Genomic DNA, 26,752 nt, shown 5'->3' with positions numbered 1-26,752 from the left:
CTCGTTAGCGACGTCGTTGCGTGTGAAACGCAGGAACGACCGTTAACGATCAAAATTACTCACCTAATCGTTGACACATCGTTCTAATCTCAATTATCGTTGCTGTTGCAGGATGCAGGTTGTTCGTCGTTCCTGAGGCAGCATACATCGCTATGTGTGACACCCCAGGAACGAGGAACACCGTACCTGCGGCCGCCCACAATGAGGAAGGAAGGAAGGAAATGGGAGGGATGTTCCGCCCGCTCATCTCCGCCCCTCCGCTTCTATTGGGCGGCCGCTTAGTCACGTCGCTGTGACACCGAAGGACCCTCCCCCTTAGAAAAGAGGTGGTTCGCCGGCCACAGCGACGTCGCTAGGCAGGTAAGTCTGTGTGACGGGTCCTAGTGATGTTGTGCGCCACGGGCAGCAATTTGCCTGTGACGCACAACCGACGGGGGCGGGTGCTTTCATCAGCAACATCGGTAGTGATGTCGCTGTGTGAAAAGTGGCCTTAAGTGTCAACAGTAATGCTTTATATCATGGACCGGCGCTGCACAGTGGCGACAAAGCCACACAACATAAGTTTCCCTTAGGCTGCTTTCACATTTGCATTCAGTGCAATCCGCCGCTATGGAGAATAGCGCAGTCCGTTAACACACTGCGATATTCTCCATAGACTTTTATTGACGACGCACCGTAACGCAAGTGTCTGCGTTGCATCCGCTGGACGACGCTGCGTCGTTATTTTGACGAAGCGTCGGGCGGAGGGAACGCTGCCGGTAGCTTTTTTTGGATCGTTAGAATCCGCCAAGGTGTCTAATGATTGCCTATGGGGGCGGATTCCGCCGCAATGCACTAAGTGGAGGAATCCACTGACTGATTTCCATCACGTTCTACTGCGCATGCTCAGCATGACCAGCAGAACGATCTAAATCATTTAAAATCACTCCTGGTCTCTCTCCGCCCTCTCACCCCCTCTCTCATACTCACCGATCACCGGCGTGGCGCTGCACAGCTGTCACACTCCTCTGGCGGCTTCTCCTGCTTTTGAAAATGCCGGCCGCTCATTATTCCATCTCGTATTCACTGCTTTCCCCTCCCACCGGAGCCTATGATTGGTTGCAGTGAGACAGCTGTCACTCAGCGTGGGGGTGTGTCTGACTGCAACCAATCACAGCCACCGGTGGGCTGGTCTATATCGTGCAGTACAATAAATTAAAAAAAAAAAAAAAGACGACGTGCAGTCCCCCTCAATTTTGATACCACCCAAGGTAAAGCCACATTGCTGAAGGCTGGTATTCTCAGGATGGGGAGCCCCCACCCTAAAAATATCAGTCAGCCAGCCGCCGCCCGGAATTGCCGCAACCATTAGATGCAACAGTCCCGGGACTCTACCCGGCTCATCCCGAATTGTCCTGGTGCGGTGGCAATCGAGGTAATAAGGAGTTAATGGCAGCCCATAGCTGCTACTAAGTCCTAGGTTAATCATGGCAGGCGTCTATGAGACACATTCCATTCCATTAACCTGTAAGTGAAAGTAAATAAACACATACACCCGAAAAAAATACTTTATTTGGAATAAAAGACAAAAAAAACACCCTCTTTCACCACTTTATTAAAATCCCCAAATACCCCTCCAGGTCCAGTGTAATCCACACGAGGTCCCGCCACACATCCAGCTCTGCTACATGAAGCCGACAGTGGCCGTAGAACACCGCTGCTCGCTGTGAGCTCCACGCAGAAATTGAAGGGAGTCGCGCTGTCAGCGGGAACGGCACTGAGGTAATGCGTGCATGCGGTGATGATGGGTGCGGTAGTGACGAGGTGTGTGTGTGATGATGATGATGATGATGATGAGGAGTGCGGTAGTGCCGAGTTGTGTGTGATGATGATTGGTGCGGTAGTGCCGGTGTGTGCAGTGATGATGATGATGATGATGAGTGCGGTAGTGCCTGCATGTGCGTTGATGATGATGAGTGCGGTAGTGCCGGTGTGTGCGGTGATGATGGGTGCGGTAGTGTTGGGGTGTGTGTGTGTGTGTGTGTGATGATGATGATGATGATGAGTGCGGTGGTGCCTGCATGTGCGGTGATGATGGTCTCTCTCTCGCACAGCTAGAAAACTTAACGCAATGCTTTATTTCCCGGGAATCTGTTGCCTTTATTATCACACTAATTGCAAGGCATCCGTCACATGCGTCACATAACGCAATGCAACGGATGCCGTTGAATGCAAGTGTGAAAGTAGCCTTACTCAGAAACCGGAGGGTTGACATGATTCTTTGATTTTTTTCTCCCCTTTTCTTCATTGTCTTATTAATAAATATACACGGAGATGCATCCACAAACTTGTACATATACATGTGCATATACATGTGCATGCAGAGTTTATGGTGAGAATTGCAGACATTCTAACAAGTTGTTAATGAAGCAGGTGGTATGCAGCGTTTCAGATCCTCCACTAGGGGGCCCGTGACTTTAAATAGCAGCTTCACTACTGGGTCTGTAATCCCTGACGAAGAAGGACGCACAGTCCTTTGAAACGCGTTGGTTTTTTTGACCCAGCATGAGCCCGTAGTGCTCACCACCTGACCTTATGACGTCACACACTACTCCATACGCGACTCTATTACAGCCAGGACACCACCAGCCGGGGTGCTCCGGCCTGTATCGCGTTTTTTGCCACCTGCTCTGCACAGCTAACTCTGGGAGAGACCACACTTGCATTCAGTGTTTCACTCTTCAACCCTCCGGTTTCTGAGTAAGGGAAACTTATATTGTGTGGCTTTGTCACCACTGTGTATTACTATTGACATTAAGGCTATGTGCGCAGGTTGCGTAAATACATGCAGTTACGCTGCGCTTTGTAGCGCAGCGTAACTGCATGCGTCCTGCGTCCCCTGCACAGTCTATGGAGATTGTGCAGGGGCTGTGCGCACGTGGCGTCTTAGAGCGCAGCGCTTCGGATGCTGCCCAAAGCGCTGCGTTCTAAGAAGTGACATGTCACTTCTTCCGTGCGCTTTGTCGGCAGCTCCTGCTCAGTCTATGGCAGGAGCTGCAGGCAGAGCGCATGGAATCTGCTTTTTTTTTTCTCTACGGACATTTTCTGCAGCGATTTGAAGCGCACGTGTGCTCTTCAGATCGCTGCAGAAATTTCTGCAGGGCTAGTACGCAACGTGCGCACATAGCCTTAGTCTATTACCATCCTGTTAAAAGGACCTCCTCGGGTATTATTTATCCAGCATCTTTATATGTAATCCCCATTGGATGCGCGGTGTTCTACTCATCACCTTATCTTAAATCATTTTATCAAGGTGGTTTTCACACATAACCACATGATCACCAGTGGCTCCACTATCTCTGTAGCGCCGGTGCTCAATTTAAATATCAAAAGTACATTTTAATCATTTGATCTTAGAATAATAATAATAATAATAATAATAATAATAATAATAATAATAATAAAGTTCCACAATTGGATGTGATAAAAAAAAAAAAATGCTCCTGTGTGGAGATAATCTTATATATGTGTCCCTGCTGTGTACGTGTAAAGGCAGTGTCTGATCACACCACATCTCCTGGGCTGGGGAGGAAGCAAAAGAGTATTCAGACATGACAGCACAGGATTGCAGCCGATTCTGTGAGGTAAAACATTTCACAGCCTGTTTAAAAAACAATTTTTTTGACCTCAGAAATAATCAGCTCTGATCCTATGCTGTCCCGGTCTCTACACCCCCTTTTGCTCCCGCCCTTAGCCAGAAGTATATGTACAACCATGCACATATTGTTGATTAACTGCATGTGACACTTTGATTTATAAAGACATTTTATCATCTATGTATTAGCCAGGTGTGGTCTGTTAATGCTCATGCACTTTGCCTCTATTGTGAGTACGCACACACACAGGTTTTCCAGTCTACATACAATTTTCTGTGACCCCCCATTTTTCCTGCTTTCTGGTTTGTCTCATACATGTTTAACAAAGCTATAGTTGTTTTGACATTTTTGTTCAGGTTTTTTTTTTTGTTCCATGTCATTTTCTGAATGGCCTTATTGTCTATTTAACCCCCACACGTAGTTATTTTTCAAATATTACTGCATATATTCAACACCATATCTTTGGGTCGTGGTATGGCGGTTTCTGGAACAGATTCTGAGATACAAATTGATAAGGAAGCAAGATTGATCCTATAGACACTTGTCGTGCCCAATAAATCCACTGTTGGGGCTTCTTTCTATGGAATTACAATTTAGGAGTTGGATGATTAGAAATCTCATCCTCATGGTTCTTTCTGATATGCAGGGATGAGTATGTGATGACCTGTTTTACACACCGTAACATCAGGGTGGGGGATTAACAATGTAGACACTAGGACCCTTGAGGTCCACTAAGCATACATAGAACAGAACAGTGCATCCTAATTAGGGATGATTGAATACCAAAATATCCGACTTTGTGAATATCCGACGAAGAGGTCACCGCTATTCGACTATTCGCGAATATTTGACGTGCAATTTAAGTTTATGGGAAACCCGAATAATTTCACTTTGGACCTAATGGTGAGCTGTGATGACTAAGGAAAAGGCCCAAATAGATGGGAAAAGGCTGAAAATCTCTCCCTCTATGTCTCTCTGTGGAGCTGGAAGCCGAAGCAGCGGGGACTAAATATGTATCGTTCCCGGAAGCTGCGGCAACGTGTATGTACACGACGCTGTGCAGCCAAGCCAATCACAGTAACACCACAACAAAGCTGGCTGTGGCGTTACTGTGACAGCAAGCAACATCAGATGTGTTCATTGGCTGGAAAACAGGCGCCAGGAAGTCAGAAATGAAAATATCGGAGCGGATGTGGTTTTATTCGTCGGATACCAAATGGCGCGAATAGCCTGTTATCCGTAGCATACCGAATAGTGGAGAATACATTCGTTCATCCCTAATCCTAATACATCCTAATTAGTCAGTAGATGAAATTTAAACCTCAATATCACCATGACAACCAATGCCATGCACAGAACTTCCTTAATCAGTGGGAGGACCTAGCTAAAGACATTGGTTGAGGGGAGATCATATTTTGATAGGGTCGGGCCGGGGAAGCATTTGTGAAAATGTTGCCAGGCAAATGTTTCCAATTGACTATGCTAGATAGTTAATCAGCTCCTGATAAGCCAAACTGTGGGAGAAAAGTGTACAAGGACAAAGTAGTGTAGGAATATACCTGAACTACAAAAAGAACAGCTTCTAGTACCCTGGAGGCGCTCTTTGTAGGACTGTACCTCCATTTTGAGGTCATATTTTCATCTGATATTAGGGTTTTCAACTCTACAGTAAATAATGATATGCAATTATAAGTGTGGGCCATTCAAATTGTACTGCAGATTTCACCATTTGCAAAACAAATCTGCAACACATTTGTCATGTTTGTACCCAAATTTATTTTATATAGCAACCATATAGTCTTCAATACTTTGCAAGGTGCTATATATACATCAACAAGTAATGAAGCAAATTGGGAAAACGACTGCTTAAAAGAGCATCTGTCAGTAGGATTAACCCTTCTAAGACATCTATATGGGCATGTATATCATAGAAAAGCTAAAAAAAATGATAGCATGATATCTGCGATGCAATGTTATATTCCAGAAAAAGCCATGTTTTTCTTATAAGTAACTGAACTGTTAAGATCTATGGGCTGAACACAGACCTCCCTGATAATCTGTCTCCAGGGATTATTTTATATGAAAGGAGACTTTACCAGTGTGAGACATGTAATGACTGACAGTACGCTCTTCCGATCTCACTGCAGAGCTGTGTGGGATTATAACTAACATAGTACAGCAGATCTGAACTTTGTCTCATTAGAAGCATAATTGGAGTTGCAGCTCTCTACTAACACTGCTGTTGGCTCTGCTTTACTGCCCTTCCCCCATTCTTGCTTCTTGTGAGATCAAAGCTGGAGAAAAGCACTTTAACTTGCAAAATTTTAGCACAATTTTAGCTTGTGCAGAAATGTTAAGATTTTTGATGTTAAGACTTATGACAACAGCTTCCCCAGCTACGTCATAATGGGCAGAGCTGGGGGCGGAACGAGCATGTGGCGCTATTGCATGTCTAATTAATTACTTATGCCATAAATCTTACTCCAATCACTGACTGGAGTAAGATTTCTGGCAACATGCAAGCACGTGACACCTTTCAGACACTAATAATTCATTAAGAGACAAGCACCTCTTAATAAATCTAGTGTCTGACTCCTACACCCCCCCTCATGAAGACCAGTGGTGTTCACACTGGTCTTCATGAATTGGGGCCATCATGAAAGAGTCTAAATATGTCCCAAATTTATCGGGTGCATTCTAAGAATTTCTAGTCAAAAATCTCAATATATAATGTTACTGTTTTGTTTTGATTGTGTGAAAATTCTTTCAACCAAAATCTCATGCTCATTAATGTTGGCAGAACCTACTGGCTTTACAAGTACTTTGCAATTTTACCCATATAAGAAACAAAATATCTATATATATAATTGCCTTATTCTGTCTGTCTGTCTTGCTCCAAAATTGTGTCCTTACGGTGACACAAAGCTGATTGGCCGCTGGGCTCGCCATGGCCCCACCCCCCCGCACGGATTGGCAGCTCGCCTCCTCCCCCCGCACGGATTGGCCACTCGCCTCGGGTCCGCCCCCCCGCACGGATTGGCCGCTCGCCCAGGCTCCGCCCCCCACACGGAATGGCTTCTCGCCCCGAGGTGAGCGCATCAAGGTCCTGCAGCGGCGGAACACACACACACCTCACACACACACACATCAGATCGCATCCACGTCCTGCAGCGGCGGAACACACACACACCTCACACACACACACATCAGATCGCATCCACGTCCTGCAGCGGCGGAACACACACACACCTCACACACACACACACACATCAGATCGCATCCACGTCCTGCAGCGGCGGAACACACACACCTCACACACATCAGATCACACTCACTCTCACACACACACACATCAGATCGCATCCACATACTCACAACATCCCATGATATCGCTTGCTTCTCGGCAGCGATACTGTGCAGTGATCTTCCAGGACCTGCCGGAGGATCACATGGCCGGAAGCATGTGGTATCTCTGGATGTTGTGAGTGTGTCAGCGCGTATGTGCGATATCGTCAGTGTGTGTGTGTATGCGATCGGGTGTGTGTGTGTGTGTGTGTGTGTGTGTGAGTGAGTGTATGCGATCGGATCTGTGAGTGTCGGCAGAGGAGCACGGCGTGCAGCACAGCTGCTGGGACCGCCCACTGGTGGGCACAGGGAGAAGTGGGGTGTGTGTGTGTGTGTATGCGACTGATGCGTGACTGTGGAGCACGATGGGGGGGTGCACAGGATGGGGGGGTGCACAGCATGGGGGATGGAGCACGATGGGGGGTGCGCAGCATGGGGGATGGAGCACGATGGGGAGTGCGCAGCATGGGGGATGGAGCATGATGGGGAATGCGCAGCATGGGGGATGGAGCACGATGGGGAATGCGCAGCATGGAGGATGGAGCACAATGGGGAGTGGGGATGGAGCACGATGGGGGGTGCGCAGCATGGGGGATGGAGCACGATGGGGGGTGCACACCTCCCCCCAAAACACACACACTGCCACACACGCACTGCACAACACACCACACACACACTGGGAACCACAAACACCGCCCTACACAGACACCCACACACACAGACAACGCCGCAGACACACAACACCCAACACACAAACACCGCGGCACACACAAATATACGCACATACCGCACAACACACACATTGCACAAAACATACCTCCCCCCAAAACACACACACCCACACAAACCGCGCAACACACATACACAACGATAGACACACAGCGCTCCACAAATAACGACACACAACGCAACACACAAACAACACCGCTCTCACCCCCCGCTACACCCAGAACATGTACAGCCCCTACACAAACACTTGGTAACTACACACAACAACATCTCTCTATATATATATATATATATATATATATATATATATATATATATATATATATATATATATATATATATATATATATATATATATATATATATATATATATATATATATATATATATATATATATATATATACATACATCTACATACATCTACATATCTCTATATATACATATCTCTATATATACATATCTCTATATATACATATCTCTATCTCTATCTCTATCTCTCTATATATCTATATATATATATATATATATATATATATATATATATATATATATATATATATATATATATATATATATATATATATATCTATATATAGATATCTCTCTCTCTATATCTATATCTATATATAGAGAGAGATATATGTATGTATTGTATCATAATGTATGATTTTTATATAATATATATATATATATATATATATATATATATATATATATATATATATATATATATATATATATATATATATATATATATATATATATATATATATATATATATATATATATATATATATATCATACATTAACTATACAATACGTAAATTCTAGAATACCCGATGCGTAGAATCGGGCCACCTTCTAGTCCTTTAATAAACTATTCAACTTTTAAAAGAGGTTTCATTGGGCGTCATACTCACAGAACTGAAGGCTGATACTTAGAAAGGCCAAAAGGGCAGCCAGGGCCAGCAGTAAGAGAAAGCGGTTTCGGAGAAGCATTCTTCAATTCCTTCTACTTAGTCTTCATGGTTTCTTCATTCCGGCCATTAAACATCCCTGAGAATTTGAAAAGTAAAATTGTAATTCTCTAACAATCTGCATCTGTGGAAATGTTTTAATCACAGCAGGAACATTTTGCTATGATATATATAACTTTATACATTTCAGAGTGGATTTGACCACAGATTTCACCTTTTGTAATGACAAATAAAACACACCAATTTAAAGCTAACGCCCCAATTCATCAACGTTATTACACTAGAATCCTGGAGTAAATCACTTTGAAAACTCACATTTTTTGCAAATATTGCCATTTGTTTGCTATATGGGGATGATGGGGGTGCTATCGGATATCATTTGAGGCATAGCGCGATGATGCGCATGTTCCTTTTTAGACACTCTTGATCCTTTTAACAAGTGCATATTTATTAAAGGTTCAGGAGTGTCTGACTACAACATGCCCTCTCATCAAGACCAGTATGAACATAGCTTGTCTTACGCCAGTTTCACACATCCGGCTTTTCGCCGGATTCGGCGCACTCCACTACAGTGTATACCGTACAATGGCAGCGCCGCAACTTCCGTGTCACATGCTCCAGTCACATGACAGCATGACACCGGCGCTTGTCGCGCTGCCATTGTATACACTGTACTGGCGTGCGCCGAATCCGGCAAACCAGCAAAAATCCGGATGTGTGAAACTAGCTTTAATGAACTGGGGTCAAAAATGTTCTATCAACACTTTTCAGGAAAACAGTAAAAACATTTAGGCCCCGATTTAGCAAGACAGTCAATGTTCATGACAGTCATTATGAGGAGGGTAGGCAAGAGTCAGGGGCACCTGATGCATTAAGGCAAAAGCTAAAAAAAAAAAACAAAACCAAAATCAAAAAACAAGTAACCGTAAGAGGTGCAGAAATACTGCAATATCAAAAACTCACCAAATACTTGGGCTACTTCTCTATGATAAGAGGCATCTGATTATTAATGTATCAGAAACTTCTGAAAGTGACATGTGCCTCCTTGTGCCTTGCCAAAATTCTTACGCCCTCAGAGACTGTAGTAGACCTCTGGCATAAGGAGTGCCACAGCGCATCATGAATTAGATGATCTGTGGCATCATGCCCCCAATTCCACTCCTATCTGACCCCAGCTCTGCCCATTTTGACAAAGATGGGCAAAACTGGAGGGAAAACACCAAAAGTCACTAAATTTCTGTGCTATCGTGAGTTGTGGAAAAAGTTTGCAACTTATCAAAGTGTTTTACAGCAAAAATTTGGCGAAAATATTTTGAGGAGTCAGGCCAAAAATATGAACAGAAACCTATATAACAATGAAAAACAGCATAAAAACAACCTCTACTCAAAATATTGTGTTTTGCAAAGTGTGCACAGTACCAACATTCCAAACTGTACTATTGAAAAATGAGATTTTTGGCAAAAAATTGCAATTTTTCGAGCTACCTCGCCACGTCACGGCAAATCTCTTGAGGCAGTCCTACACTACAATATTTTTATTTAAAGTGTGCCATGCGGCCTCGCATATGCAAAAATAGGACTGCACAGCACAGGTTTTTGGTTGTCCCCATATTGCAGTGCACTTCATTTCTTTATTTTTCCATCTGTCTTGATTTTTGGCGATTGGTGGCTGTTCACACATTGCCATCCAGCCTTGTCCACAGGCTATATATTCTAAGCAGCCTGGGGCTATCCCGCCCACAACCATGAATTAGTCATGGAGACGAGACAGACTGAAAAGCACCAGGTACGTGCTGTGCAGTCCTATTTTTGCATATGTGAGGCCGCATGGCACACTTTAAATAAAAATATTGTAGTGTAGGACTGCCTCAAGAGATTTGCCGTGACGTGGCGAGGTAGCTCGAAAAATTGCAATTTTTTGCCAAAAATCTCATTTTTCAATAGTACAGTTTGGAATGTTGGTGCTGTGCACACTTTGCAAAACACAATATTTTGAGTAGAGGTTGCAAACATCTAAACAGAGCCTAAAACCCTGTGCCCCATTTTCACAGATAGCATTGCAGTTTTCTGACATTTTGCAATGCACATGAAAAAAAAAAAAAAATCCACAACAAATCTGCAAAGTGTGAATATACTCTAAAGGGTACTTTACATGCTGCGACATCGCTAGCGATCTAATTAGCGATGTGAAATTCTAGATCGCAAGTGCGATCTTTCGAGATCGCACATGCGTAAAATAACCTATGTGCGACCTCGAAAGATCGCACTTGCGATCTAGAATTTCACATCGCTAACGAGATCGGTAGCGATGTCGTAGCATGTAAAGTACTCTTAAGGCTATGTGCGCACTAGAAAAGTGATTTTTCTCAAGAAAATTTCTTGAGAAACTTCTGGGAGTTGAAGATTACCGTACCTGCAGTAAAAAACCGCACCAAAACCGCGGGAAAAACATGCGTTTTTCCCGCAAGTTGGTCCCTGCGGATTTTTTATGCTGTAACTGCAATAAATAATATAGATAATAGATAGTCGATAGACAGATAATGGATAGAGGGAAAGATGGATAGATGAATAGATAGAGAGACAGATAAATGAGAAAGACATATATAATGTCCCACCCCCCTGCATATTCTAAGCTGGCACCCTTTAGTGACTTTCATGGGGCACTAAAGGGGGCCTAGCCTTGTATTTAGCCATAAAATAAATAATTAAAAAAAAAAAAAAAACACACGACGTGAGGTCCCCCCCATCTTTTGTAGCCAGCTAAGGTAAAGCAGACTGCTGCAGCCTGCAGACCACAGCTGGTAGCTTTACCTTGGGTGGTAATCCTAAACAGAGGGCACCCCACGCTGTTATTTTACATTAAATAAATAATTTAAAACAAAAAACGTGGTGTCCCCCCAAATTGGATCACCAGCCAAGGTAAAGCGGACAGCTGTGGTCTGGTATTCTCAGACTAGGGAGGTCCACTGTTATTGGACACTCCCCAGCCTAAAAATAGCAGGCCGCAGCCGCCCCAGAAGTGGCGCATCCATTAGACGTGCCAATCCTGGCGTTTCGCCCCAACTCATCCCGTTGCCCTAGTGCGTTGGCAAACGAGGTAATAAATGGGGTTGATGCCAGATGTGTAATGTCACCTGGCATCAAGCCCTGGGGTTCGTGATGTCACGCGTCTATCAGATACCCAACATCACCAACCCAGTCAGTAAAAAATAAATAGACAACAAAAAAGTTTTTTGAAAAAACACTCCCCACATTCCCTCTTTCACCAATTTATTGAACAGAACAATCAATTCCACGTCCAAAGTTATCCAATAAAAGGGGGGGGGGTCCTACGGTGATTCATACCAAAGTCACTGTCCCAGTCAATGAAGAACAGAATGTTCCCCATTGGTTGGGAGAGCAATGCAGTGACCTGAGCTAATATCAATAGGTCAGCCCAGGTCACTGCAGGGGATGACTAGCGCTGCTATCAGGAGGATAGATGAGATCATTACCTGCTGTGATCATCTCCTGTACTGCTGACGTCAGCGCTGTCACTGACTTCTATGCCCGCCGCGTTGTCAGCAGTATCGCGAGAGCCCGTGACGTCACCGCTAGTGACAGTCTCGGGCCGCTCGCAAGACGGGCATAGACAGCAGTGACCGCGGTGACGTCAGGAGGCAGGAGATCGTCACAGCAGGTAATGATCTCATCTCACCTCCTGACAGCAGCGCTCGGCATCCCCGCGGCTGCACGCACTGCTGTGTGTCAGTGTCTGCCTCTGCTGCAGTGTGCCAAGCAGCTGATACTGCGGGCAGACACTGATCCACAGCAGTGCAGGCAGCGGGACACAGACTGCACGGGCACCTGCAGGTCACACGGAAGTGCTTCTGTGCGGCGTACAGGGAGTGTGACGTTTGTTTACTCTGCTCCGCTTCCTACTCTGTCATAATGACATCACTTCCTGCAAAACCGCAGGCAGCGATGAACATTACCGCAGGTAAATCGCGGCGATACCGGGGGTATACCGCACATCATTTGCTACCTGCGGTATACCCCCGGTATTTCGCGATTACATTACAGTGAATGAGTGAAGTACCGGGGGTATACCACAGGTACATGCGGAAAAGTAGTGACGTGCACATTTTCTCAAGAAATTTTCTCAACAAAATTCTTCAGAAAGAATTTTCTTGAAAAAAAAAAAAATGTAGTGTGTGCACAGCTATTTTTTTTCCCATAGGTTTTGCTGGGAAATGTCTGCAGAAAGATTACAAACATTACAAAAGAAATTTCCGCGGGTAAAAACGCCTAGTGTGCACAGGGCCTAAGGGTGACAATTTGCCTTATACAATTTGATCTGCACATTCTTGTTTCCTTGTGAATTTGGATGTTTCTAGAAAAACAACCCACCCAAAAAAAATTCATTCTCCTTATGAACATGCCATTAAAAGAGGCATTTGCCTTTCCACAAATCTTAGTCAAACAAAGCCAAGGGCTGAAGAAAGATTTGTTGTGTAAGACACGCCATGAATTAGACGAGCGGGCGTTACCAACCACCGTCATGGCCGAGCGCTCTCATTTTGACAGAAGCGGCCAAAACTGGTGTAAAAATGTCAAAAGCCACGATATTTTTGCATAATTTTATGGTTTATAGGTGTATATAACTTTTAGTATTTAGTTATCACCTGCCACTAATTCATGAAGTGTATTACAGTAACCCCTGGCAAAAATTATGCACTCACCTGGCTCTCAGGAGGTTTAGTTATTTAAAAAGAGCAGATCACAGGCATGGCACCAAACTAAAGTCATTTCAAATGGCAACTTTCTGGGCTTTAAGAAATGTTAAAAAAAAAAACATGAAAACAAAGTGCTAGCCAGTAACTGTTACTTTTCAAGACCAAAACGGGGAAAAATTATGGAATCATTAAAAAGAAACAAAAAAAAAAAACCAAACACTCCAATGCATCAATAGTATTTTGTTGCACCACCTCTGGCTTTTATAACAGCTTGCAGTCTCTGAGGCACGGACTCTTCAATCTGGCTCCAACGTTCTCTGATTCCTGTTGCCAGGTCAGCTTTGAAGGATGGAACCTTCTTATGGACCGTTTTCTTCAACTTCCACCAGAGATTTTCAATTGGATTGAGAACCGGACTATTTGCAGGCCATGTCATTGACCTTATGTGTCTTCTTTCAAGGAACGTTTTCACAGTTTTTGCTCTATGGCAGGATGCATTTGTCACCTTGATAAAATTATTTCATCATCCCCAAACATCCCTTCAATTGATGGGATAAGAAAAGTTTCCAAAATTTCAATGTAAACTTGGCATTTATTGAAGATGGAATGACAGCCATCTCACCAGTGCCTTTACCTGACATGCAGCACCATATCATCAATGACTGGAAATTTACATGTTCTCTTCAGGTAGTCATCTTTATATTGTTTAGCTTTTCTGCAAGTAAATCACATTTCCGTTAGGCAGTTTCTTACAGTTCGGTCACAGACATTGACTCCAGTTTCCTCCTATTCGTTTTTCATTTGTTTTATTGTGCATTTCCTGTTTTGGAGACATATTGCTTTAAGTTTCCTGTCTTGACGCTTTGATGTCTTCCTTAGTCTACCAGTACGTTTGCCTTTAAAACCTTCCCATGTTTGTATTTGGTCCAGATTTTACACACAGCTGACTGTAAACAACCAACATTTTTTTTTGCAACATTACGTGATGATTTACCCTCTTAAGAGCTTGATACTGTAATCCTCTCCTTTATTCCAATTGACATCTCTCATGTTGGAGCCATGATTCATGTCAGTCCACTTGGTGCAACAGCTCTCCAAGGTGTGATCATTCCTTTTTAAAAATGCAGACTAATGATCAGATCTTATTTGATGCAGATGTTAGTTTTGGGAATGAAAATTTACAGGGTGAGTCCATATTTTTTTTCTTCATAATTGAGTGATTCTATAATTTTACCCCCTGTTAGGTCTTGAAAAGTAACCATTACTGGCTAGCACATTATGTTTTCATGATTTTTTTTTTTAGTTTCTTAAAGCCAGAAAGTTGACATTTGAAATGACTTTACTTTTGTTTAAAAAAAAAAGCAGATCACAGACATGGCACAAAACTGAACATCCTCACAGCCAGGTGAGTCCATAATTTTCGCTAGGGGTTTTAGTTCACAATTAGAGGGGTTAACAGGAAAAATGCTGACTGTTCGTTTGACTTTAGGAACTGAGGCTTTCACACTTGCGTTGAACGGCATCCGTTTCATTGCGTTGTGTGACGGATGCAACGGATCGTACAAAATAACGCAATCCGTCAGTTTTTTTTTTCTTGACTTTACACATCTGGGTATGCACAGTTGTATAAAGACTGTTGTGTTAACGGAATCCGTCAAATGACGGATTCTAACGGAATCCACCACCAAAGGCGTCCATTATAAAAACAAACGCCGACTGAATCTCCTGCAGGTTGCGTTTTTTTTACGCTCCGCCAAGCACAGAAAAACGCTACATGCAGCATTCCATCCGCCAGGTGGATGCAACACAGCGTCAGCTGACGGATGCAACGCAAGGCCATCCGTTGCTATCCGTAGCTAATAGAAGTCTATGAGGAATAAAACGGTTTCCTGCAACGGTTACCGTAATTCCTCAAGGCGGCAGAAAGCAACGGATGACGTTCAACGCAAGTGTGAAAGCAGCCTGACATAAGCATCATGTGCATGAGATCTCAGAAATTCACATTGCTGGTGCAATAAAACACTGCATTTTTTTCCACGATTCATGTACAGAGCAGAATGTAAATCAATGGGAAACGCAAGCATTTTTGCGGAAGATCTTCAAGAAAAATGCTCGAGTTTTCCATTGACTTCCATTATGCTTGGTACTCGAGGTGCTCCCATCCGAGCTGCTCGCTTCAATACCGAGAACGGTAATGTTCGCTCGCTCATCACTGTTCATTTTCTGACTATACATTCGCTTCCTAATGATAGTGTTGTTTTTTTTTTAATCTTTTGCACAAATAAACTGACTTTACACAGGGATTCAAGATTATTTTTCCATATTATGCACCTAAAAGACTGCTGCAGGTAGTGATGGTAGGACTACAAACCTTCATATGGCTAAAGTTGCAGGCAAAACATCATGTAAAAAATTAATCAAAATAAATTAAAACTTAATGTCAATTAACCCAGAGCCAAAGAGCAACACTCTAAAGCCCACGGTCTGATGGGATGTTGTACGGTGCCGCCCTCACAATACTTTTCGCCCCAGTAATGTATGCAGCATGCATAATGTCGTATATGTACAATGCATCCTCTCCTCGTGTTGCCCCCTTGTTACATTTGCCTTTTTTTATTTAGAAGTCTTTTCTGTAAAGAAGATTAGGAGAGTGTAAAACATCTGGCTCCAACAACAATCAATAGCGGCTCTCTGTGTCTGTCTCCAGTAAAGTACGGACCTAATTCTATCAGCTGGCTCCAGACATTCACCATTAAAAAAGTAGACTGCACTTACTGAACACTCATGTGTGTATTAAAAAGGATCTCAGCAAGAACCAAGAGATTCATTATGAAGCCCTTCATCGTAATGTACAGCAGTGAGGAAAGGATGAAGAGGTGGGACGCTGCACTCGCACATGTAGCCTTCTATACTTTTATATATTAGCTCCATTTCCAATCATATGTTCAAGACTTCATATAAAAGGCTGTCCCCATGTGCACGACTTCTGTAACACTAAGAAAATAGGAGACTCTCACCACAGTCCATAGTGATTTATTAGATTTGGCCGGCTGCGCCTTATAATGTAAAGTGAAGGCAGCGGCAGGAAAAGGACCTACAGCTGCTAAACATAGGTTTAAACTTTTATTTACCTGTTAAATATATTTTTTATAGCCCTACGTATATGAATTTTGGAAGTTCTCATTCTGGCCGCCAGGTCTTATCATTTGCCAACACTTCCTGTTCTATACAAAACACTTTTCATGTCTGTCATCACAGGTAGGTTAACTCTGAAAGGTTACCCCCTACAGTAGCACACAAAAATGTGGGCGCCCCTGGTCTAAATTAATGGTACTGTGAACAGTTAAGCAAGTTGAAGATTAAATGATCTCTAAAAGGCATGAAGGTAAAGATGACAATTTCCTTTGAATTCTAGCAGCAAAAAAAAAAAAAAAAAAAAAAATTAATATATATATATATATATATATATATATATATATATATATATATATATATATATATATATATATATATATATATATATAATGTATCCATCTTTTACATTTTTAAATGAAATAAAAAAAAAAATAAAAAAAAAAAAGAGAGTCGGCCGATACAAAAGTGTGGACACCCTGCATAGTTAGTACCACCTTTGGCAAGTATCACAGCTTGTAAATGCTTTTTCTAGTCAGCCAATAGTCATTCAATTCTTGTTTGAGGGATTTTCATCCGTTCAAGTCTTCCAGTTCTGCGAGATTCCTGGGCCGTCTTGCATGCACTGCTCTTCTGAGGTCTAGACACAGATTGTCAATGATGTTCAGATCAGAGGACTGTGAGGGCCATTGTAAATCCTTCCGCTTGTTCCCTTTGTGTGGTCTGTTGTGGATTTTGATGAGTCCATTTGTAGAAGCAATCCTCTTTTTAACTTGAGGAAATGTGTTATCTTTAACTTTATGCCTTTTAACTGCTCGCAATAACAATTATTTTGACCTGGGGTGCCCACACGTTTGCATGCCGCTGTATATATTGATTGCATATAGATGGAACTTAAAAAACCCCATCTCTTCAAGAAAGCTTACAGCCAGCAATGAGCCCGCTGCCGCCTCACCACCTACAAGAGCTACTGAAATCCCCTGCCCCCGAACCTACTGTCTCCCTCCTCAATATCCTGTAGAATGTAGGCCCACAAGGGCAGGGCCCTCTCGTTTCTGTAACCGTCTATCATTGTTAGTTCATTCACTAAAGCGTATCAATGGTGCTCTATAAATTAGTAAAATTATAGGTGATGGTTGCAGATTATCTCCTCTACAAACAGTGAACACCAAACAGGTCTCTATATAAAATCAATGAGTCACTTCCACACTAAAAGGTACATGTCCACGATGAGATGTACTTGGGGTTGACGCTGCATATTTTTGCTGTTTTATAGTACAAGTAGAGTGGATGGGATTAATACAGATCTCATGTCCACTGCACTTTTTCTCGCTGCGTGAACGAACCTGTTTACTTTAGTACCTCTATGGGACTTGATTAATATGATCACTGCTCTAATGCACTGCAATGCACATACTGTATATTCCAATGCATTAGACCTGTCCGTGTTACACTAGCAGAACGCCGTTTAGAGACAATGCTTTTGGCATGATCTAACAGGCCACTGTAGCTGATTTGGAGGTCATTATTTGACCTTTTGCTGTCATGGCAACCATTGAGTTCCTGTGATCACATTGCAGGGTTCCTGATAGGGAGTAGGCTCCCTCTCTCATCCAATGTAAACCTTCTAAATTCTGCGATCGCTATTGCTTGTGGCATTGAGAGGGTTAAACAGCCAAGGGCAGCGAGCGCACCAGCCCTGATTGTGACCGCCATTGCTTAACTATTTCGTAACCAGAGCTCCTGGGCAGAAATCGTGCGTGCATATCGTCTGGGGACATATAATTGCCAGGACGCACCAATAGGTCTATAACATAGGAATGCACTGCAAAATTGGACATACTGGTACTTATGTCAGTGAATGGTTAATACACATCTTGGCACATTATCAATGAGGTCAAGTGCAAGCATTTCTGTATGTGGCGTTCATATTCAATACTGAATAAAAAGAGAGGTTTTGAAAAAGTTAGTTTTTTTATAATTTGCATATCAATAGCATTACTATACAGTCTATCCATCCTGTAATTTCCATAACGCCATGACTTTTCCTTCTTAGTGATGCAATTTCAATGTTCTGGATTCTAGAATATATGTATGGTTTTAATTATGTAAAAAATATAGGCCTTTTATTCCCTTTAAATGTCAGTTCTTTAATTACAATGCAGCATTTCCTGAAAAACAAAGCAGCGAATGAATTATTTTAATGACGTGACTCACAGGTGGGATTAGCGCAAGAATGATTATTACCTTGTTATTATTACTAGAAACTATTGGGACCTAAACCCTGTGATTACAGTGTATTGGCGTAAAACACCTGAGCTGCATTAGAACACAGCGAATACTGTGTTATTGCGGAAGAGAATTTATAAAAGGTGTATTCAGTTGTGGAAATAGCAGAAAAGGGGACCTCCAAGTATTGAGCAAGGCCATGTCCTCTGGACGGCCACACCTACTAGTCGTACGCATTCACTCTATACTTTGGCGTGAGGCCACGCTCACTAGTCAAGTTCTGGCTGGGAACATGCATATCGCACAATTGCGGTCACGTCATTCTGTGCTGAAAGATTCACATTAAGAGGCTGCTCAACATCTATGGCATGCGTTGGGAATTTTTGGATAGGCAAGTCACACTTGTTAAAAGGTAATCAGAAAAGGACCTTTGATATAAAAACAAAAAAAAAAAATGTGTTTTTGGTCTAGTCACTGGAGCTATTTTACTTGTACTTCCTGTTCCTGTAACTTTTTTTTTGTTTACCTGCAGTCACAGGTGTGGGAACAGTGGGAATCTCCAACTGTGACCAAAAATAAACTGAGTGACATCACTGCTCATTGCTGTGGCTAAGTCAGTCTCTACCTGAAGCTCACAGCGTGTGGATATATTCTGTGCCCGTACAATGTGACTTCAGAATGTAGCAAAGCCGGAATAATCGTGGGACCTCGTGTGGATTACGTCAGATCTGAGTGTTTGAAGTTAATAAATGGGTGAAACAGGGTGAGTTTTTTTGTATTTCATTTCGAATAAAAGATTTTTCCGGTGTTTGTGTTTATTTCTTTTCACTTACAGATTAGCAAAGGGGGAAAGGGTCTCAGACTCTCCCCATTACTGATCTAGGGCTTAGTGGCAGCTGTAAGCTGTCATTAACCCCTTATTACCTTGATTGCCACTGACGTAGGGCAAACAGGATGAAAAGTGGTGGGATTGACACATCTAATGGGTGCTACAATTCTAGGTGGGTATAGGCTTTTATATTCAGTCTGGTGGGTCAAACAACCGTTGGCCTACCCAGCCTGAGAATATCAGCCCCCAGATATCTGCTTTATCATTTCTCGTTATCAAAATTTAGGGAGACCACACGCTGGTAATTAAAATTACTAATTTATTTTATTTTTTTTTTAAAAAAAAAACAAACAATATGGGGATCCCTCTTACTTTGATACACAACCAAGATAAGCACACGACTGGGGCTTACAGCCTGTAGCCGTATGCTTTATCTGTGATGGGTATCAAAATATGGGGGGACCCTATGCCAATTTTTTTTATTCTTACATCACTATAGGCACACATACAGCACGTGCAGTTGCAAGCAGTCAGATACGCTGTCACACAAGGGGCATGGTTTGACTCCAACCAATCACAGACACTGGGACAGAGCAGGGGAAGCAGTACATATGCATGAGGGTAATGAGCGGACCTGTAAGTAATGTTACAGCTGTATGGAGACTGGTAAGTATAACGCGCTTGCTTTATTCTTATTTTCTCTCCCTTTTCAAAATAAATAAATAAAAAAATTTCCGGGCAGCCAGATCCAGATAGTTACCAAAGTTCCCTGAGAACTCTGGGGCTGGGATCGGTGCACGGGGACTAAGTTACCAGCACGGATCTGGACTTTTACAGTCTGGGTTCGCCCATTACTATTTATTACTATGTCACCAATACTATTTGCATTTTTAGCGCACTCTCAAGATAGTAACTTGTGATGAATGCACCAGATAGAAACTCGCATTTCACATCACATATATCCAGTGCTCAGAATAAATGAATGCACCCCCTTTGAACAGTAAGATTATAATCAGTATCTCACTGAACACAAGAACAATCTCCATAATTTGACAATACGGAGTTTTCATAGAAAATTTTTTTGAGAAGTGGAGGAGAACTGAGACAATAAACTGCAAATAGGGTCTTATGTGGGTGGCAGGTATCACTAAGAAGTCACAAACAGTGTAAATCACATGAAAAATGGCTGCAGCAGCTCCAAGTGGAAGAAGACACTGGGAGTGGCAGAGAAGTGGTTCATCCGCACTAGCATGAGATGAATAAATGTGGAAACCAGGATCCAGATGAGTGATCTATTGTCAACGCTTTTTGGAGTTAACAGCACTCCATCAGGACAAATCACAATTGAATTGACAAGTAGGACACAAAGCAATATGGCTGGAATTCAAAATGAGGATATCACCGGCCCCTCACTCTCCACCGCCAACATTGGGGATCATTTATCTGTATTAGGCTTGAGTCACACTTGCGTGTGACTCGTGCGAGTATCGGATCGCACTTCCCGGACCGGCCGTGGCTCTCCTGAAAGGAGTGGGTCAGCATCATAGAAATACATCCTGGCAGAAGAGAAGCCAGCCGGTCCAGGCAGTGCGATCCTATATTCACACAAGTCATACGCAAGTATGACTCCAGCCTTCCCATTTTCCTCCACTTCATGCCTCACTCCTACCATTTCCATTGAAGAGGAATCACTCAATCTGTTAAGGAAACTTAAGGCCCCGTCATACACAACGAGATCGCTAATGATTTCGTTGCTGCATCACCGTTTCCGTGACGCAGCAGCGCTCTCGTTATGTGTGACACCTACCAGCGATCAGGCCCCTGCTGTGAGGTCGCTAGTCGTTGATGAATGGTTGGGACCATTTTCTTCAAAGGCGATGCCCTGCTGGGCAGGATGCATCGCTGTGTTTGACACCTACCAACGACCTCCTAACACAGTCCCAACGCCCACCGGGATTGTTACACAGGTCGCTGATAGTTACTGCGTCATTGGTAAGGTCTGACTGTGTGACATCTCACCAGCGACCTCCCAGCGACCTACCAGCGATCCTTATCAGATCACATCGTTTTCGGGATCGCTGGTAAGTCGTTAAATGTGACGGAGGCTTAACAATGAAGTTTTTCCTCTTCCCAATCCAGCATGTGTACACAGGTTGAAACTAGCTATTATTACAATAGACAACTCAGGTAACCAGACGCCCTTGGTAAAACTCTTGCCAAACCCCCCCCCCAAAACAAAACTAATAAAAAAAAAAAAAAAAAAAAATAGTAAATCATAAGTTACATGGCTCCAAATGCAATAAAAAGAATAAAAAATGGTATGGTGGAGGAGGGGCAGGCACCAAATTACAGCAAAAAAAGGAAATATTACCGCCACATGAAGCAGTATCCAAGAATATTTTCTGTTTAACTATATTGCTTCCAAGGATGAACTGTCTGCTCTTTCTAAAGGCCTGTCTTTCTGTCCTACATACCCAATCCAAGGATTTTTATCTTTTTCTTGATTTTCAATTTCATATTAGAAAGTTTACACTTTTTAATAAATCAAGAAAAAAAAAAAATAAGCTTACCGCGTCAACGCCTATCGACTGGGGATCCTTTTTTTCCCATACAGATGTGAAAGCCAAATTAAGATTTTCTCCATTGACAGTAGAGGGCATCATACTAACACATTCAGTGATATAGTTCTTATTACATTTATAAAATGTGTTCGCTACTTGCACCATCACCACCTGATGAAGACAGCAAATAGCTGTTGAAACGTGTAGTGGCCGCTAGAGGGTTAAACAACAATAAAAGGTTGGTTTGTTTAAATCTCAACTAAGTCCCTCCTTGCTTCCTAGCGCTCCCATCTGACCGCTACCCTGCTCTTCCTCGCTACTTGTACCAGACACCCTAGAAATCTCCCTCCACCTGAGAAAAAGCCCGCTTATCCCTACGTAATAACAAAGATTTGGTAATTTGTCCCCTGGATAAAGGAGGTGGAATATTATATCTATATTACATATCGATAATATAAAAGAGGCTAACAGGATTCTGTCAGATCCAGTTTATTATCAATCTGTCCCGAAACAACGTCCTCATGTTGCGATTACTACATAGCCTCATTAATAATAGCAGAGTATCATTAAAATCATTTTAAAAAATGAACAAGATAATAAATCCCTTTTCGTAAAAGAAATCCTAGACTGCAGCTTCGACCTGCAAAACCCACCCGGTTGACAGACTCGCTCTGGTATAGGACTCCTTTTCATGCAACTTGCCTGAGTACATAGACAATATTATGCATATCCATGTTGTGAACCTTCACAGCTACTTAGGAGACTTAAGGCCGCTTTACACACTGCGATATCGGTACCGATATCACCAGCATGCATACCCGCCCCCATCGGTTGTGCGACACGGGCAAATCTCTGCCCGTGTCACACAACATCGCCCGACCCGTCACACGGACTTGCCTTCCCTGCGACGTCGCTGTGACCGGCGAACAGCCTCCTTTCTAAGGGGGCGGTTCGTTCAGCGTCACAGCGACGTCACACCAGCGTCACTGAACCGCCACCCAATAGAAGCGGAGGGGCGGAGATGAGCGGGACGAACATCCCGCCCACCTTCTTCCTTCCTCATTGTGGCCGGGAGGCAGGTAAGGAGAGGTTCCTCGTTCCTGAGGTGTCACACGGAGCTATGTGCGCTGCCACAGGAACGAGGAACAACTTCGTTACTGCTGCAGTAACGATATTTGAGAATGGAGCCCCTTGTCACCGATGAGCGATTTTGCACGTTTTTGCGACGATGCAAAATCGCTCATAGGTGTCACACGCAGCGGCATCACTAAAGCAACCGGATGTGCGTCACAAATTCCGTGACCCCAACGAGATCACTTGAGCAATGTTGTAGCGTGTAAAGCCCGCTTAAGGCTATGTGACCACGGGAGCTTGCTCCTGCGGATTTTGTCGCGGAAAACCTGCGGATTAATCTGGCTTTTCCAGATCAATCCGCAGGTTTCAGCAAGTACAGACACTCCCCATGTTATCCTATGTGACATGGGGAGTGTCTGTTTCCGCGTGGCAGAATGTGCGGCTGCGGAATATGCTGCGGATGTCTCGCAGCCGCACCTAACTGCATGTCAATTATTCCTGCGGATTTACCTGCGGAAATCTGACTTGGTCCCATACTTACCTGCCTTGATAGCAGACACCCGTCACTTTCTTCCGGTGCAGAGGACGTCACGGCAGTGGTGCTAGGAGCAGGAAGCAGGAGGTGGGCGGGGACTGCACGAGCTCCGGTCATGTGACAGCCAGAGCTAGTTCAGGCCCGCCCACCTTCTCCTGCACAGTGCAGATGCTGACAGAGTGACAGTGACACGGCCGGAGAGAAGTGTTGAGTGATGGAGGTAAGTATGAACTCGCCGATCACTCAGCATTTGTTCTGCATTGAGGATGCAGTGCCGAAGCCATGGTACTGTATCCTCAATGCAGAATGCCCGCACCATATCCACAGGACATTCCGCTGTACATCCACAGCATTGAAACAGACAAAGTTGTGCTGCGGTTTTCTGGGAGCTCCTGCGGAATGTCCTGCGGATATAACCGCAGGACACTTTCCCCGTGGGCACATAGCCTTAGTCTCATTACCGATATTTCTTGGCAAGATTCATATATTTTCATCTGTGTGGATATTTCATCCTCATACTCCAACATGCCTCATGATCTAGGTCTGATCTGCCTTTACCATTTCCTGACTCAAGATAGCAAAATTCCTATAGCACAAAAAGAATTTATTCTGAAGAGTATAGAATTAATTTTAAACAATAATTTCTTTACATTTCTAGATAAAACATACCATGAGAAGCTTGGGACAGCGATGGGGCCAAAAATGACACCCACCTACGCTAATCTACTTATGACTGCTTTTTAGATACTTTTCAGTATACAGTGAAGGAAATAATTATTTGATCCCTTGCTTTTTTTGTAAGTTTGCCCACTGAGAAAGACATGAACAGTCTATAATTTAATGGGTAGGTCAATTTTAACAGTGAGCAATAGAATATCCAAAATAAAATCCAGAAAATTACATTGTATAAAATTATATAAATTTACGTTTTTCAGAGAGAAATAAGTATTTGATCCCTCTGGCAAACAAGACTTAATACAGGATGCCAAACCCTTTTTGGCAAACACAGCAGTCAGACGATTTTTGTAGTTGATGATGAGGTTTGCGCATGTGACGCCCCAAGACTGTTGGGTACTCAGTCCCGAGGCGTGTGCGACACTAAAGGGAGTCGTGGTCGATGCCCGGTTCCGTGACCCCGGGGGCCGGTCCAAAATAAAAAGGGGTTTAAAGAAAATAAAATTGTTTTTGTCTACTACGCCACTTGCGATGTGCGGCCAAGTTATTTGAAGCCGCCGCTGCTGGGTTCTGCTGGGACTGATGGAGTTGTGCATCTTAGGTGTTTTGGGCCCTCCGCAAGCAGGGCTGGACCCCAGCATTGGATCATAGGGGTTGTGAGAAACAGTCAGTGTGAGAGCACAGGGTGATCAAGAACACAGTCCACACTAGTATTGCAGTTTCCACTTGCCTGTTGCTTTGCTGTGGTAGTACCTGAACCAGTGGGTGCCGGTCCCAGGTGTATCTGTTCCCCTTGTACTCTGTGCCAGCTGTGACCTGGGTTGGCTGTCCTCCATGCACACTTGTTGCTGATGGGCTCCCGTGGCCTGGAGCTACTTGGGAACCCTTCAGTTTCGGTCTTGGTCCTATTGCAGGTAGCCTGGACTATTTAAGGGGTTCAGTCTCCGGTCCCCTCTTTGCTGCTTGTGCTTCAGACTTTTTGGGTTGGCGATGGACCCTAGAAATCTTCTCGCCCGGCAGTTAACAGCTGACCATAAAGTATCCCACTGTCCTTGGTTCTGCACCCCGCCTTGTGGTGAATACTGTGAGCCTTGGTTCCAGACTTCCACAGGCCTCCCATAGTATCTGGAGTCTGATGTTTCCACAGGTAACCCACGGTGCCTGGAGTCCTGGTTCCGTACTCCACAGTCACTCACTCCTTTTACAGCAGTCCGGTGGTTCTTCAGGTCAGCTTCCGTTCTTCCAACTAATACTCCCCTCCTCCTCTCCTCCACTTCCTTCTCTCTCTCTCCTCTGACATTCTAACAGACTGCACACCACTTCCTCCCGCCTTCCCAACTGACCACTGGCCCCACCCCCTCACTGGGTCTCTCCCTCAGGTTGGGTAGCTACCGTCCAATCAGTGCCCTCCCCTTTTACCTTTTACTAGGCAGTCTCCCAGTTTGGTGTTGGGGTTGTGTGTGTGGCCTGAAGGTACTGGTGTGTTGACTCTGGCACGGATATTCCGGGGTTTGGGTTTCAACGTGTTACAGTTGTGGCACCTTGTACCTCACGGGTGGTACATGCACATGTCAGGAGGAATTTTGGTCCTCTCCTCTTTGCAGATCATCTCTAAATCATTAAGATTTTGAGGTTGTCGCTTGGCAACTCAGAGCTTCAGCTACCTGCATAAGTTTTCTATGGGATTAAGGTCTGGAGACTTGCAGGGCCCCTCCATGAACTTAATATGCTTCTTTTTGAACCACACCTTTGTTGCCTTAGCTGTATGTTTTGGGTCATTGTCATGCTGAAGACCCAGCCACAACCCATTTTTAAATGTCCTGGCAGAGGGAAGGAGGTTATCACTCATGATTTTATGGTACATGGCTACATCCATTGTCCCATTGGTGCGGTAAAGTAGTCCTGTGCCCTTAGCAGAGAAAACACCCCAAAAACATAATGTTTCCACCTCCATGCTTGACAGTGGGCACTGTGTTCTTTGGGTCATAGGCTCACTGAAAAATTTCAGATAGAGTAAAAAGAATTATTAGAAAAGTTGTCCAAGATCCAAGAACCACCTGTAGAGAGAGAGCTACAGAAAGACCTGAAAGGAGCAGGTACAATTGTTAAAAAATAATAATAATAATAATAATAATAATAATAATAATAATAATAATAATAATAATAATAATAATAATAATAATAATAATAATAATAATAATAATAAGCAATGCACTCACCCCTCCATGGCCTGTATACAAGCTCACCACACGACTCTACTACTGAACAAAATGTATGTTCAAGTGCATTCAAAGTTTTCTCAAGAACAGTTAGA

General features: G+C 43.4%; 1 protein-coding gene across 2 annotated transcripts in view; it reads right to left on the bottom strand.

Annotated features, from left to right (window-relative positions):
• Positions 1 to 26,752, bottom strand: part of PXYLP1 (2-phosphoxylose phosphatase 1) — a 146,496-nt gene that overhangs the window by 67,335 nt on the left and 52,409 nt on the right. For both annotated transcript variants that reach the window (XM_075340812.1, XM_075340813.1), the window contains exon 2: positions 8,632 to 8,767. In XM_075340812.1, coding sequence (XP_075196927.1) covers positions 8,632 to 8,710 — 79 coding nt within the window. In that variant the 5' untranslated portion in view covers positions 8,711 to 8,767. The remainder of the gene's footprint in view (positions 1 to 8,631; positions 8,768 to 26,752) is intronic.

This window comes from Anomaloglossus baeobatrachus, chromosome 3 (genome assembly GCF_048569485.1).
Source record: "Anomaloglossus baeobatrachus isolate aAnoBae1 chromosome 3, aAnoBae1.hap1, whole genome shotgun sequence".
NCBI classification, from domain to species: Eukaryota; Metazoa; Chordata; class Amphibia; order Anura; family Aromobatidae; genus Anomaloglossus; species Anomaloglossus baeobatrachus.
Note: the sequence above shows the minus strand (reverse complement) of the source record. Positions and strands in the feature narration are given on the sequence as shown.